Source organism: Marmota marmota, unplaced genomic scaffold (genome assembly GCF_001458135.2).
Source record: "Marmota marmota marmota unplaced genomic scaffold, marMar, whole genome shotgun sequence".
Taxonomy (NCBI): Eukaryota; Metazoa; Chordata; class Mammalia; order Rodentia; family Sciuridae; genus Marmota; species Marmota marmota.
In genome coordinates, this window is record NW_025999977.1 from 60,338,231 (window position 1) to 60,352,077 (window position 13,847).

Consider the following 13,847-nt stretch of genomic DNA (forward strand, 5'->3'; position numbering starts at 1 on the left):
GCTGAACCAAACTCCATTGTATACATACACCACATTCTCTTTATCAATTCGCCTCTTGATGGACACTGGACTGCCCTTCCGGCAGGCCCCCCCGGGTGGCCACAGAGCACCCCAGCGAGCACCCTCCCAGCAGGCCCCCTGGCTGTCACAGCACCCCAGAAGGCCACCCTGGACAGTCTCCCTCCTCACAGTTCTTCAGGGGAATCCAAGACCAAGGTGTGCAGAGACATGTGCGGTGCCAGCTCCACCCCAGCTCTCAGGCACACTCCTTACCATGCCCTTGTTGCTGGCAGGAGCCCATTATGAGGCAGTAATCCCATTCATGATCACCACTGGTGGGGCAGGACTTAAACATAGGAATTTGGGGGAACACTCAGACCATGGCAATGACTATTCCTTTAAAATGGGCAAAGTATGAATAATGTTATTTTATGGGTCAAAATTCAAACAATTATAGCCGTATACATTTCCTAAACATTTCATTATATATGTAATAGTGTGTAGTTGTGACTTGTATGTGAATTTGGGAGATGTTACTGCCACATACTTGCTCTTTACAAAGGAAAAAAACTCAAGTTTCACGGTGCGCACCTTCCACAGACTGTGTGCCAGTCCACAGACCCTAACCCTCAAGTGATTATCTTCTGACCCACCTGCACATGCTACTTCCCCCTCAAAAGCAAGAATGATCAGAATGCCTTTTCTTATTTCAGGCGGTTCAAATCAGCCAATAGAAGTAACAGCGCTGTATTCTTTTGAAGGACAGCAGCCGGGAGACTTGAATTTCCAAGCTGGAGACAAAATCATAGTTACATCAAAAACTGATTCACATTTTGATTGGTGGGAAGGAAATCTTCGTGGCCAAACTGGCATTTTTCCAGCCAACTATGTAACCATGAATTAAAGTTTTGTTATTTTCTCCCTTGATAATTACAATTACATATGTGTGTGTGTGTGTGTAATTACAATTACATATATACATGTAAATAACAGGGTCTACTGTCCAGTTCAGCAGTGTTCAAAATAGGTTTTAAAATACTTCTTTCCTGAAAAATGTTAATCCAAAACGCAAGATATTTCTTTCTCTAAAATAACAGCTGACCTGAGAGACCTCAAACTCTTTGTGCTGATTTCATGGTGTGCACCACTGAACATTGAACACTCTGCCGTCTGTGTGGTCATGGTTCTTTTGTATTCACTGTCAGACATCAGCAAACGTCTAGTCTAGCCAGACAGTTTTAGCAAAACTGTCTCAGAGCAGTTGGTGACTTCCTGGAGCACTCAGTGCTGCATGTGGACTGGTAGCAGTGCTCAAGTCACGTGAACACTGGGTCAATCAATGAACTTCTGAGCCTCGGTAAAGTTTGATCATGGTTGACTGCAGTTTGGAGGGTTAAACGAGCTGGTGAAAACGAAGAGGCACCTGTTCTTTCCTGTGGACACCTGGGCCACATGCTCACCCATGTTTGCCCCAGACACAATGCTGGCCCCAAGGGAGAGAGGCTGCCTACTTGGAAAGGCTGCTTCTCACAAGCACTGGAAAGATGGAGAGGTCTGGTATACCAGGTGCAAAGTTGTCAACTGTAAATCCCCACTGAAGTTTTTTTTTTGCAGGAAACTGCAATGGGGGATGACTGTGGTCATTCCCCGGAATTATGGGGATCATGGGTGGTGTTGGGGCTCAGAAAGCAACAGCCCAGATGAAGGCCTCAGAAGCACTCTGCTAACTCCCATCCTCCTGCTTCCCACTCTCCCCAGGCACAGAGACTAGAATTTCTTCCCTGAGGCAGGTCATAGAAACTAAAACCATTTTCCTCCAAATCCAGCCATTAAGCCTCAAAGTGTTACTCTAATCTTTACCTGTTTTCTGACTTTCTGTCTTGGAACTGGCCATAAAGAAATTTTTTTTATATCAGAAAGTGATAGATCACGAGTCCCCATTCCTGCCCTGGATCTGGAGGAAGGGATGCTGCATCAGAAGCCAAACAGAACCTGCAGAGATGGGCTGGCTGTGTTCCCTCAGCTCCCACTATCAGAGAGCAACCTTTTGTGCAGTCATCTTTCTGCACGGTTTCCACACTTCACTGAACCTAAGCATGAAACTGGGGTTTTTGGTGGGTCTTTGAGTGTTCATTCTGAGGACTCCTGTGTAGAACAATTGAATCAATTTGTTATGCTTCTGTTAACTTTTCTTTTGGGCAAGGATTGTTAGCCAGCCCTCTAACACTCAGAAAGGGGAGCCTTCTGCTTCTGGGCAGGACCCAGGCTTCTTGAGTAGTGCAGTAAATATCTGCCCCATGCAGAGAATGGGGTATGGCAGTCAGTAATACCTGTCCTGTGCAGAGTGCACAGCATGGGGGTGAAGACTGCAAGCAGGAGCTGCCTTCACAACTGTGACCTGAAGAACTGTGACCTAGCTGCTCCGTGCCTTGGTTTCCCCACCTTTGGTGACTGACCAAAGCACCTTGAATACTGCTGAGCATATGAGATCAATAAATTAGCAAGTACTACCTTTCTCTGCATCAGAAAGAGCCCTTTCTGATGGCTTAGGCAGTTTTTCCAAGTGAGCTTGTGTGGGCCCTAGGGACAAGTCAGGCTGAACTAGGAAGCTCTTTCCTTTGCTCCACAGTTTGCTGCCTGTGTGTGGCGCTGAGCAGCTCACTAGCCGCGGAAAGGTCTGCTTCCCCTCAACATGAAGTTCAGAATACCTCCCTGCAACCGGATTGCACTGAGCCTGCAGTCCTGCTGGGATCTGCTCTGAGCTTCTCTTACTTGACCTGGGATGAGGCAGACTGTCCTCCCTGAAGGAGGAGGCTTACAGCCCACTGGTCCCAAACCTGGCTGGAAGGCTCTGAGACCTTCCTGGGCCACAGAGGATGGCCCTCCAGGCTTCAGAACGGGTGACTGCTCTTCGAGAGTTTCCCTCTGTCACTGATCAAATGGAGATACCCAGGGGTGACTCGGGTCATTGGTCCACAGGTACTTTTGGAGCACCTTTTTATTCACGGCAAACTGAATGAAGCTGTCCTGATGGAGGGAAAGCACAATAGATTTCTGAAAGAGGAAAAAACAAGCCATTGCAGTGGTTTTAGACACTGAGAGGAAGGAATAAATCCTGGGGGTAAATCCTACTAGTAGAATCAGTATGTGAACCCATGCTTTTAAAGTTTTAAAGTTTTCTCTGCAATCTCAAGAAAGCTTGTTTGATTTTGTGTTCAGTACTATGAGAACTCTGAAAGATGCAAAGCTCTCTAGGAATTGCACAGATTACCCACTTTAGTGCCAAAGATATTTGTTACCCATTTGTATGTAACAATAAATTTCAAAATAACCTGCCTCACTTTGGAAACTACTGGCTTTAGTTTGGACAGTTCAAACGTAAACCCTGTTTCTGCTGACAATTAGCTGACAGCTGTAGCCGACCAGTGATCAGTCTCAGATCAGAGGTGCTAGAGCTGCCAGGTGTCCTGGCACAGTCCTCACACAGGATGGCCACAGTAAAACTGATCTGTTAAAGATGAAGAGTAATTTCTAGTTTGAAAAGATGTTATATTTTGCTGAATTTAAAAACCAAAGTACAAAACTGTAAGTCAGTGCAATTTCGTTTTATTTAAAAAATGGAGAAGATGGGAGGGAAAGAAAAGAAAGCGTAGATTCAAACTGATAGCTGGTTAAAACTGAGGTCTAAGCAGTGTAAATGATGGGCACATTTATGAATGAGAACAGTTATTAAAGATAAATAGAAATCTGTTTGAGCCACCAATGAGCCAGGTCTCCCGCACTGTGCCCTTGTGAGGGAGCAGGCAGGCCTGTGGTCCTGGGCCACAGTGGGGACCTCACAGGCTGCAGTGGGGGAGGAAGGCAGTGGTCAGGCAGCTAGCTCAGCAGCCCCTTTACCAGATCTGCCTCACCACAGGGCAGGCCAGGGGCTGTACTCTGAAGACACACATGCTCCCTCCAGCAGGCCTGCACAGCTTGGAAGGCCACCAGACCAGCAATGCCTTGCCCTCTACTCAGAGGCTACCTGCCTTCACACAGGAGGAAGCAGAGGCCATAGACAGAACCCCAGACTGCCTCCTCAGTGCTTAGGGGTCACCTGGGGGTCATGGATGACCAAGTGTCCCACTGTGGGCAATTCTCTAAGCCAGTGCAGCTGCAGGCTGAGCCAGCCCTGCCTCAGAGCCTGCCTGAATAGAGCTGCTTTCCAGCAGAGGATGTAAACACCCACTGGTGGTCCCTGCATGCACAGGGTCAGAGGGTCAGATGGGATAGGGGTTGCTGGAATTAAGTCAGGGCTTTCAGTTTTTAGGGAAACAGTTCAGCTTTCTGTCCCCACAGCCCAGCAATCTGCAAAATGCTCTAGGGTTGCACTTTGGAAGAGGCCATGAAAACTTGGCTATTCTGCTGAGGAGATTCAGGAAAGAGAAATGCCTGTTAGAAAATAAGAACAACATAAAAAACAAATTGAAGACAATGTAAGCACTGATTTAATCAATGGGCTCTAATATCAAACATCACGTCTCATGCCAGAAGATGGTGTGTAGGGAGACACAAGGGTGCCTGTATGGCCTCCTGCAGCTGGTGCTGCACCCAGGGTGGGAAGGCATGGCTGTTATCCCACCTGTCTCACCCTTCCTCACCTTGTGCTGCTGGGTCTTGCTCACCTTCGCAGGCACACTTCTGATGGAAGGCTCCTCCTAAAATGATGAAAATCCATGTTTAAGCAATTTTGCTACTGAAATAGCAGCAAGGTGCAGACAAGAAAACACTGCACTGAGCTTATCAGAATTTCCTCTTCTTAAATAATAGGAAGTAGGGAGACAGAGAAGAAGTTCAGAGATGAGAAAACCAGGGAAACCAGTCACTGGTGGCCCTAGGAATCAAGGTACATTTTATGGTCCTGAACCACTGATCTAGAGCTGGCATGTGGCATTTTCCTCATCCACCCACCCACCCACCATCAATCCACCCATCAGCCACCCACCATCCATCTCTGTACTCATCCATCTACCGCCCATAATTCACCTACCCACCCATCATTCATTTGTCTACCCACTCACCTATCCATGCATCCATACACCCACCATCTACCCACCCACACTCTGCCCCCCACCTACCATCCATTCACCCATTCAGCCACCCACTAGCCATCTCTGCACTCATCCATCTACCCATCATTTATCTACCCCCATCATTCATTTACCCACCCATCATTCATCTATCTGTCCACCCACCATCTACCCACCCATCCATCCATCCATCCACTCTTCACCTACCGTCCATCTACCCATCCACCATCCACCCACCTACCACCCACTCCCATCATCCACCCACCCACCAACCATCTCTGTACCCATCCATCTACCCCTCATCATTCATCTACCCTGCATCATTCATCTATCTACCCACCTACCATCCACCCACCCATCTATCCAACCACTATCCATCCACCATCCATCCACCCATCCATCATCCACCCACCATCCATCTGCACCCATCCATCTACCCCTCATTCATTAATATATTTAGTATGTACTTTGTGTGAAGCATTATTTTCAGTACTAGGAATATAAAAGTGAACAAAGGAGACAAATTTATCCATAAAGCTTAAGACTTCTGGGAAAAGATAACAAAATAAGCAAATATAATAGCACAATTGCAGCATATCAAATTTCATGGAGAAACTTAAATTATGGGAAGATGGTGTTGCTCCAGGGGGGCCTGCTGCTCTGACAGAGTCCTCGGTGACACCCATCCTGGCTTGGAATCAACTCAAATCCAGAATTGGACAGAAGCCCCTGTGTGGAGGGTAGGTCAGGGGAGGCAGCATATGGACCACCTTTGAGGCCATGGGAGGATCTTGAGTTTTACTGGAGTAAGATAACCATTGAGGTTTGGAGCAGAGTTGTGCTGTCACCTGATTTATCTTTAAGGAGGATTTTCCTGGTTGCATCTTTGAAAATGAACTGTAAGAAAGGAAGGATGGAGTTGGTGAGAATCGGTTGAGTTCTGAGCCTACTATGAATGTAAACAAAATACTGTGTTCGTGGGTGGGAGAGAGAGGGAGACAGGCCATAACAAGGCTGTTGTCTGCAAGATATTTGCCATCCAGTGAGGGGGAGAGAGAGGGAGGCCAAGCTCCAGAACTGCACATCAGAAATGTAACTTTGGACTGTCCACTAGGAGGTTCTGGTGTGAAGACTAATGTGGGACAGGCATTTTGATATAAGAGCTGGAGTTTGGAGGCTTAAGATTCAAATTTGGAACTTGTAGTATTCATGTGCTGTTTGAGGCCACTAGAGTGGATGAGGCATGAGTATACCATGAGGACAGAGAGAGAGAAGGCCCAGAATTGCCTGGGGTCCCTGGTGAGGAGAGGAGGGGGCCTGCGGGGAAATGGGTGCAGCCAGCACAGTAAGGGGACCCTCTGACCTGTCAAAACCTAGGTCCTTGGAGAGGACGCAAGCCTGAGACAGGCCCCAGTGCTCAGGCAAGATCAGCTTGCAGCCTGCATGGCTGAGCCCTCCAGGGCTCACTTTGTCTCTGCACTGTGGGTGCACACAGCCCTCCTGATCCTCTTGCTAAAAAGCAGAGGTAAATAAGAGTAAAACTGATTTCAAAAATCATTTTAAATGAATTATATGGTCTCAAGAAAATAAGAAATTCTCACAGTCAAAAAATAAAAGTGGGAAACCCAGAGGATATTCTGTTTCCAAATTGTTGCCAAAGCCAGGTGCTAGAGGGTAAGAGGCCCTGCTGTGCTTCTGAGCAGCTACAGTTAGCCAAACAGCCAACAGCATGGGATGCAGCCTGTTGGGGGGGGGGGTCTGTGCCCACCTGGAGGCTCCTTCTGGAAATGTGTTCAATTTAATGAGGGAATCCTTCTCTGACAGTGGGGCTCAACCAGCCATTTCACACGCCCTTTTATGTCACAGTGCTGCTGCTTGTAAGTCCAAAAAGGATTTCAAACTAAATTGATTCTATATATTTATTTATTTATGTGGTACTGGGGGTTGAATTCAGGAGCAGTTTACCACTAAACAAAATCCCCAGAAGTTTTTATTTTTTATTTTGAGCCACGGTCTTGCTAAGTTGTCCATGCTGACCTCCAACTTGCAATCCTGTGGCCTCAGCCTCCTGGTAGCTAGGGTTACAGGTCTGCACTACCATGCCCCAGAATAATTGATTTCAGAGTGCTCCACTGTGAGTGAGGCCTCAAGGGTCGGGGAGAAGCAGACCCACAATTTCTCTTGAAGATATTGCTGCAAATGGGATCCTGAAGCATCCCACACTGGGCACTGCACTAAGCAAGGCTTCCTGGTAGGAGCCAAGAAGGAGCAGAAATCAGAATCAGGCTCCACATTCCTCAGACATAGGAGCACAGAAATGCAGAGTAGACTTGGCATGCTCAATAAGTTGAAAGAAGTTTAAGAGGATTAAAATGTGAGAAAAGAGCAAGAAATTAGAAAAAGAAGCACATTTAAAAATGGAAATTTTTAGAGATAGCATAGTGAATACTATCATAATAATTAAACTCTAAATTGAAGTGTTGGTTCAACGTCAGGTCAGACTTAGATGAGGAAAATATCATTTAACTAAAATGTAGAATTCAATAAATTATTGCATATAAATAAAGGTGGCAAATATGAAAGAGATGCTTAGAGGTATAAACTTTGGACTGACCATGTATAGTCTGTTTACTGTTCCAGCAGGAGAGGGAGAGGGAAAGCTTGTTAAGAGGGGCCATCAGTTGGACATGCTATCTTGCAGGGGTGATGTACCTCCCCAGTCTAGAGACACCGGAAGCCTATAGAGGAGCTTTCAGTGGGACATTGCTACCTTCTGGGCATGATATATCTCCCCAGCCTATAGACACACAGGAAGCCTATAGAAGTACTAAGGTACCACAAAAGGAAATAAATTAACAATGAAGCACAGATCACCAAAGACAGACCCTAAAAGCAAGCAGAGAGAAGACTGACTACGTAAAAGATGCACAGCTGATGTTTGGATGGCAGGGATGAGCCACAAGGTGCGTGTGGTCCCATGGTCAGAGAAAGTGACCTTATGTCTGTGGCAGTGAGAGAGGATGCCACACTCAGACTGCAGGAGTCTGCATAGAATGCTCTTGGAGATGGCTGACAGAGATCTCATGTAGACCAGCATTCGGCAGTGAGAGCTCCCATGGCTGTGGGCTTCCCGGTCCCAGAGCTGCCTCTTCTGCAGTCCTGAAAACAGTATAAGCAAGCTCCGGTCAGTGTTGCCACTCCTCTCTGTCTTTCACCTACTAGGACCTCTGACCCTCAGCCACAGCTCAGTGGACCTCCCATTTCTCACACTTCACTGTTTTCTCTTTGTCTTACTGGACTGTGTTTTGGATAATTTTTAGAGGTCTTTCTAGCTTTCTAATTCATTCCCGAGTGTGGAACACGCTGTGGAACATGCTGTGGAACACTTCATCACAGCTTAAATTCCAGCTGCAGTATGACTTTCTTCATTTGTCCATGTGCTTCTTGTCTCTTCTCAGTGGCTTCCTCGGGGTCTCTGTTCCTGCTGTGCTCTCAGATTCTCCTCTACTCTGTAGGGTGTCAAACCCCTCAGTCCCAGAGCCCATCCAGTCTGAATCTCTGCTCTTCCTTCGTTTTCTCCTGCTCATGGAACAGGCTTATTTGCTCCCGACTTTTTTATGGGAAATGAATCAATTTCCCAGGCCCTGTATTTGTGTCTTGGCTTAAAGTTTCAGAAATCCAGGGGATATTCATTTCTGCTCATCTCCTGGGGGCTCAGCAGCCCAGAAATGCTTCATCTTGGAACATCTCAGAGGCATCTGGGGCCTAGGGATGAATATGTGGTTCAAGGCATAGCTCTCAGGCCAACTTCCTTTATTTCTCATTGAATGGACTTGGTTTCTCATGTATTCCCATGCTGAGCCCCAGCTTCATTGGGGGCTCTCCTACTAGTCTGTCCTCCTGCGTTTCAAGTCGAGTGCAGCCTTCCAGGCAGAGCACATCTACATCTGTTCTAGTCAACTTCTGTGTTGCTATCACCAAAATGCTGAACAAGAACCACTTAGAGAAAAAAGTTTACTTAGGTTTCATGATTTCAGAGACCTCATTTCACAAATAGACAACTCCACTTCTCTGCGCCCAAGGTGAGGCAGCACATTATGGTAGAAGAGCCCAGGGAAGACAGCTGGGTCAGGAAGCAGAGGGGAGAGGAACAGGATCACAGGGAAAATGTATCCATGCACATGTTCCTGCCTTGTGCATGGTTACCACCTGGTTAGTGCATTCACACAAGGATGGTTACAGGTCCACAAACTAATCACTCATGTCTGAGTACCTCTGCATTAATATGGGAGCTTGGGAAACACCTCACCTCCAACCATAGCATGCCTGCATTAACAGGGGACCTTGGGGGACATTTTACCTCCAACCATAGCATCCCTTTATTAACAAGGGACCGACTGTGGAGGATACCTCATCTCCAACCAGAGTATCTCTGCATTAACAGGGGATCTTGGAGGACACCTCACTTCCAACCATAGCATCTCTACATTAATAAGGGACTTGGGGGACACCTCACCTCCAACAATAGCAACATTTAATGGGCTTAGGCATCATCTTTCCTGTTTTTGTTTTGTTTTGGTTGTTTTTTGTTTTTTATCTCTGCATCCCTCACTTGTGTACCAAGTCAGCTTTGCTTTAAAGATACTAACCCTACTCTCTGTCTCCCCTTGGGACTGTGTACTTTGGTGGGCAAGAGGGGGGGTGGTGGCTGTCCTCTAGGCCTCCACACTGCTGCACCAGGAGAGCTCATGCTGCTTAATCCTTTGGGAGAAGTCTCAGTGCACAAGACAAGTATGCATGGGTGCACATTTGAGGACAGAACCAGCCACCACTGGCAGCTTTGCACATCTCCCCTAATTATTCCAAAAGAATCACATTGCCCTGTTCCCACAGAACATATACTGACAGAGGTGGCATGCCACCCGCTCCAGACCTCGGCCATTCTGCCCTGCACCAACCTCCAGAAACGCAGCCTTGGTCCAAATATATTTTCATAATTACATGCACGTTATCTAAAAGAAACAAAGAACGTGGGAAACGACACAACTTAAAATAGACTTTAAACTGTGGGAATGCAGGGGACCAGTCTGGGAAAGAGTGAGCTCAGAATCCCTGACTCACTGTGCCAGCCCAGCAGGACCCACATGTGATAAAGAGTTGGTGTCCATGGTAGAAGCTAAGGACTTGGAAGGAAGGTGAATGAGCTCATTCTACTACATCTAACTAATTTCAGACTATGTGAAAACATGCAGAAAAAATAGCCATTGCTGTTGTGAAGGTGAGATATGGACATCTCCTGAAGCCTGGGGCTCACTGATCCCTCCATCCTACCCCCTGCTATGCTTCTCTGCCCCACCGTCTATCTGCTCACTACCCACCCACTGCCCACCTACTTCTCACCTGGTTCCTTCTCTCCTGAGTCCCTCCCCACAACGCGAGTGCCCTTTCTAGCCTGACCTTGAGGGGTCTGAAAATCTGGAAGAATTCTCCCTTTTGCCATAACACCTCTCCCTCCCCCCAGCTAACCAAACACTGATGTTCCCTCTGGCCAGGTGCCCTCCTGCAGACTAAGGCAGATCTCCACACAGGATACGGGACCTTTGCACATGCCCAAAGCAGAACTGGTGCAACTTAGTGAAGGAACTCACCTCACATACCAGAGGCCCAGGGTTCGGTGCCTAGCAGAGGAAGGCGGGAAGAAGAAAGGGAGGAGGGAATAGAGATGGAAGGCAGGAGGGAGGAAAGAGGTGGGCGGGAGGAGGGAGGAAGGAGAGAAGGAGGGAGGAGAGTGGGATTTTTACAGGGTTCTTGGTGGAAGAATGAAGATCTTCTGGGGAGAGATCACCCCAGAGATCTGTACCATCCCAAGGGAGGAGGAGCTAAGCTGCCAGGGAAAGAAGGGCAGGGCTGCTCCCCAGGTTGGGAGCCTCCTCTGGTGTGGAGTTTGTCTGAACCAGGGACTGCTGCAGTGCTCCTCTGGTTATGGGGCATCTCCAGCACCTGTGGAACGCCCTGGGGTAGCTCAGAAGCAGAGAGGGTCTGCAAGCCTCTGGGGATAGGTGTGTGCACAGGAACTGCAGCACCCAGAGAGAGGAGGAGATCGAATCCTGGGGCCAGCTCTGGACGTGTGGAGCAGAAAGGCTGGGGGCACACTGAAGTTTAACGAAATGGACCCAGAGAATCAGTCATAGGGGAGGGTCAGCCAGACCCACTGAGGCCAGAGTGGTGTAAAGGCGGAGGGCCCTCTCCGGGATCTGTTTGGACACCAGGCAGGCTTCATAGGGTTGTTCTTCAGGCAGTGGAAATGAGGACCTGGAGCAACAGGGCACCTCCAAGAGGGATCTAGTGTGGAGAGGAGCACTGCCTGAAGGAGGCCCACAGGACACGGAACCAGAGCCTGGAGCTCGGAGGATCGGGTGTAGAACTGGGTGTGGAACTGTCCTCTGGGATCTTTCCAGCCCCACACAGCTACAGCCCTGCAGCCCCCTCCCAGTCCCTGAAGGTGCACTGTTGTTCAGCACAGCTGGCGAGCAGTGTCTTGAGGCTTGGTGACCTTGCTGTAAACTGACCTTCATCTTGGGCTCAAGGTCCCTTATTGGCTATGTGGACATGCACAGGCCACAGAGGGTGAAGGCCACTGAAACTAGAAAGTTAAAAAAAAAAAAAAAAAACTCTAAACTAACTGTCTCTCTCTCTCTTTCCCCCAAAACTAGAAAACACCGAGAGTCAGATGTTTCTGGAAGGAAAATAACATCTGGGAAGAAGGACGTGACTGAGCATCAGCATACCCTCAGCTGCCCTGAGCACTGGTGAAATGAGAGTGGCTGCTGGGGCTCCCGGAGGGCTCAGGCTCTGTGTGCACACCCCAGGCCAGCTCTCCACACACCTCCGCTGGCACATGTGCCAGGGGAGAGCCCCAGGGTGACAGGGACCTCTGCAGGGCACTGACTGTGTGGGGGCTGAACACACTGGTGCCCACCATGCTGGAAGGCTCAGGAGGTGCAGAGTCATCTGAATCTAGCTGACAAGGAGGCCTGTGGCCTCCCCTCCTGAATGCCCAGGAGTGAGTAGAACACCCCAGGACTTCCTAAGGCACAAGAGCGAAGTCCAGCCCTCTGGATGAACAGACACCCACAGTGACTGCCCCTGGAAATACAATCTCCAGGTTGCTCCGTGGTGTGAGCAAGAGGCTGTTAGCCTCTCAGAGGTGTTCAAACTGCTGGAGCTACTGGTGTAATGACAACCATGTCACCAGTGCCCCAGCAGTCACCAGCACAAAGAAAAACAAACAAAAACAAAAACAAAAACCTCTACCTGGAAGATGCCTGGGTTCTTCCCAGGAATTAGGGAAAGTATTGCAGGGAATGGACGGTTGTTCTTGGATGTCTTCTTTTCTGGCTAGTGCCCTTGTTGAAGAAGCAAGGCCATGTGCGCTTTTCCTCCATTACAGTTGCAATGACACTCAAGTTCTCCCCATATTAGTTCCCTGATGTTTTACCAACCTTAAGTGTGCTGGCTGCAGCTAGACCTGGCACCCTCACGTCTGTCCACCTTGTTTCTGGGAGAACAGCTGCTGCGGTGATGCAGGTGTACAGGGTGACCAGGAAGGGGAAGGGGACTGGGGAGGAGGCTGATAGAAACAGGTGCAGACAGAACAGAAAGAAGACTGACATGGGTCCAGGTCAGGAATCAGAGAACCCTGGGTTACGCTGAGATTTGTTCAAACTGACATCAGAAAGCTTCTGCTAGTCTTGGTACTCATGCCCTAAGGTTAGGCACACTTATGTGCTGTTGACACTTTTATTTTATTTTAATCTGATTTTTGACTGTAGTTACAACCATGTCATCAGTGCTAAGGACTTTGGCATTGCTGCACACAGAGCTCTAGAACTTGATGCCCATCAATACTAATTCCCTCCTCCCTGCTCCCAGCCCCTTGCATCCACTGGTTTCTGCTTCCGCTTCTGCGACTTTGACTTCTTGAGACACTCTGTATGAATGACCCCCCAAGGTGGATTCTTTCGTGGCTGCTTACTTCATTCGGCTTGACGCCCCTGCAGCTCACCACATGTGTTGTGGTGGGCAGCAGGGCTTCCTTCCTTTCAAAGCTGGGTAATATTCCTGTGAATAGCAGTTTCTTTTCCTGTTCACCTTTCCACTGGGATTGCTTCCACTTGGCTGTGGTGAAAACAAACGTGCAAAACACGGCCTTCCGCAGCCTGTTACCCCTGGGGCCCTGCATCCCTGACCCTCCTGCCAAACTGTTGAGGGGCCTGTTCACTGCAGCCTCCTGCTGACTTTTCTGTCCTGGTAGCTAGTCTACTGTGTGAGGTGGTAGACTTGTGGCTCCGCCCTGTGTGTGTCCACCGTCAGTGAGGCCCAGCACTGTCGTGTGCTTGGTGGCCCTTTTGTGTCTTCTTTGGTCAGTCACCTGCTCAAGACCCTGCCGTCTTGTGATGTGATTCTTCGTGCTCTGCAGGTATCTGTGCTGTGGATTCATGCAGGTAACTGGGTTAGTGAAGATTTGGTGACTTTCCCCCATAAGTGGCACACAGGCATGGGGTCTGGGGTCTGATGGGAGTAGGAGAAGTCGCACGAAAAAGAAAGATCATCTTTGAGACCCACCTGGCTCAGGCTTCTCCACGGCTCCCACGTGTCCAACTGGAAGGTCAGTGTGAGGCCCGTCTGTGCTCCGCCCTCAGCCACTGCTCCAGAGTCCACCCTCTCTAGGCAAATCGCCTGGACAGAAGCCATGACCTGCAGTTTTGCACAGGAACC

At 48.6% G+C, this 13,847-nt stretch overlaps 1 protein-coding gene and 1 long non-coding RNA gene across 9 annotated transcripts in view; one reads left to right on the top strand and one right to left on the bottom strand.

Moving 5' to 3' along the window:
* The window catches only part of Sh3yl1 (SH3 and SYLF domain containing 1), a 30,343-nt gene extending 29,404 nt beyond the window's left edge, over positions 1 to 939 (top strand). For all 8 annotated transcript variants that reach the window (XM_015480030.1, XM_015480028.2, XM_048804927.1 and 5 more), the window contains one exon: positions 714 to 939. In XM_015480030.1, the coding sequence (XP_015335516.1) occupies positions 714 to 904 (191 nt within the window). In that variant the 3' untranslated portion in view covers positions 905 to 939. The remainder of the gene's footprint in view (positions 1 to 713) is intronic.
* Positions 1 to 13,847, bottom strand: part of LOC125617295 — a 22,251-nt gene continuing 8,404 nt past the window's right edge. The window contains exons 2-3 of the long non-coding RNA XR_007348279.1: positions 1,729 to 1,735; positions 1 to 38 (exon numbers count right to left, since the gene is read on the bottom strand). This is a non-coding gene — a long non-coding RNA (uncharacterized LOC125617295). The remainder of the gene's footprint in view (positions 39 to 1,728; positions 1,736 to 13,847) is intronic.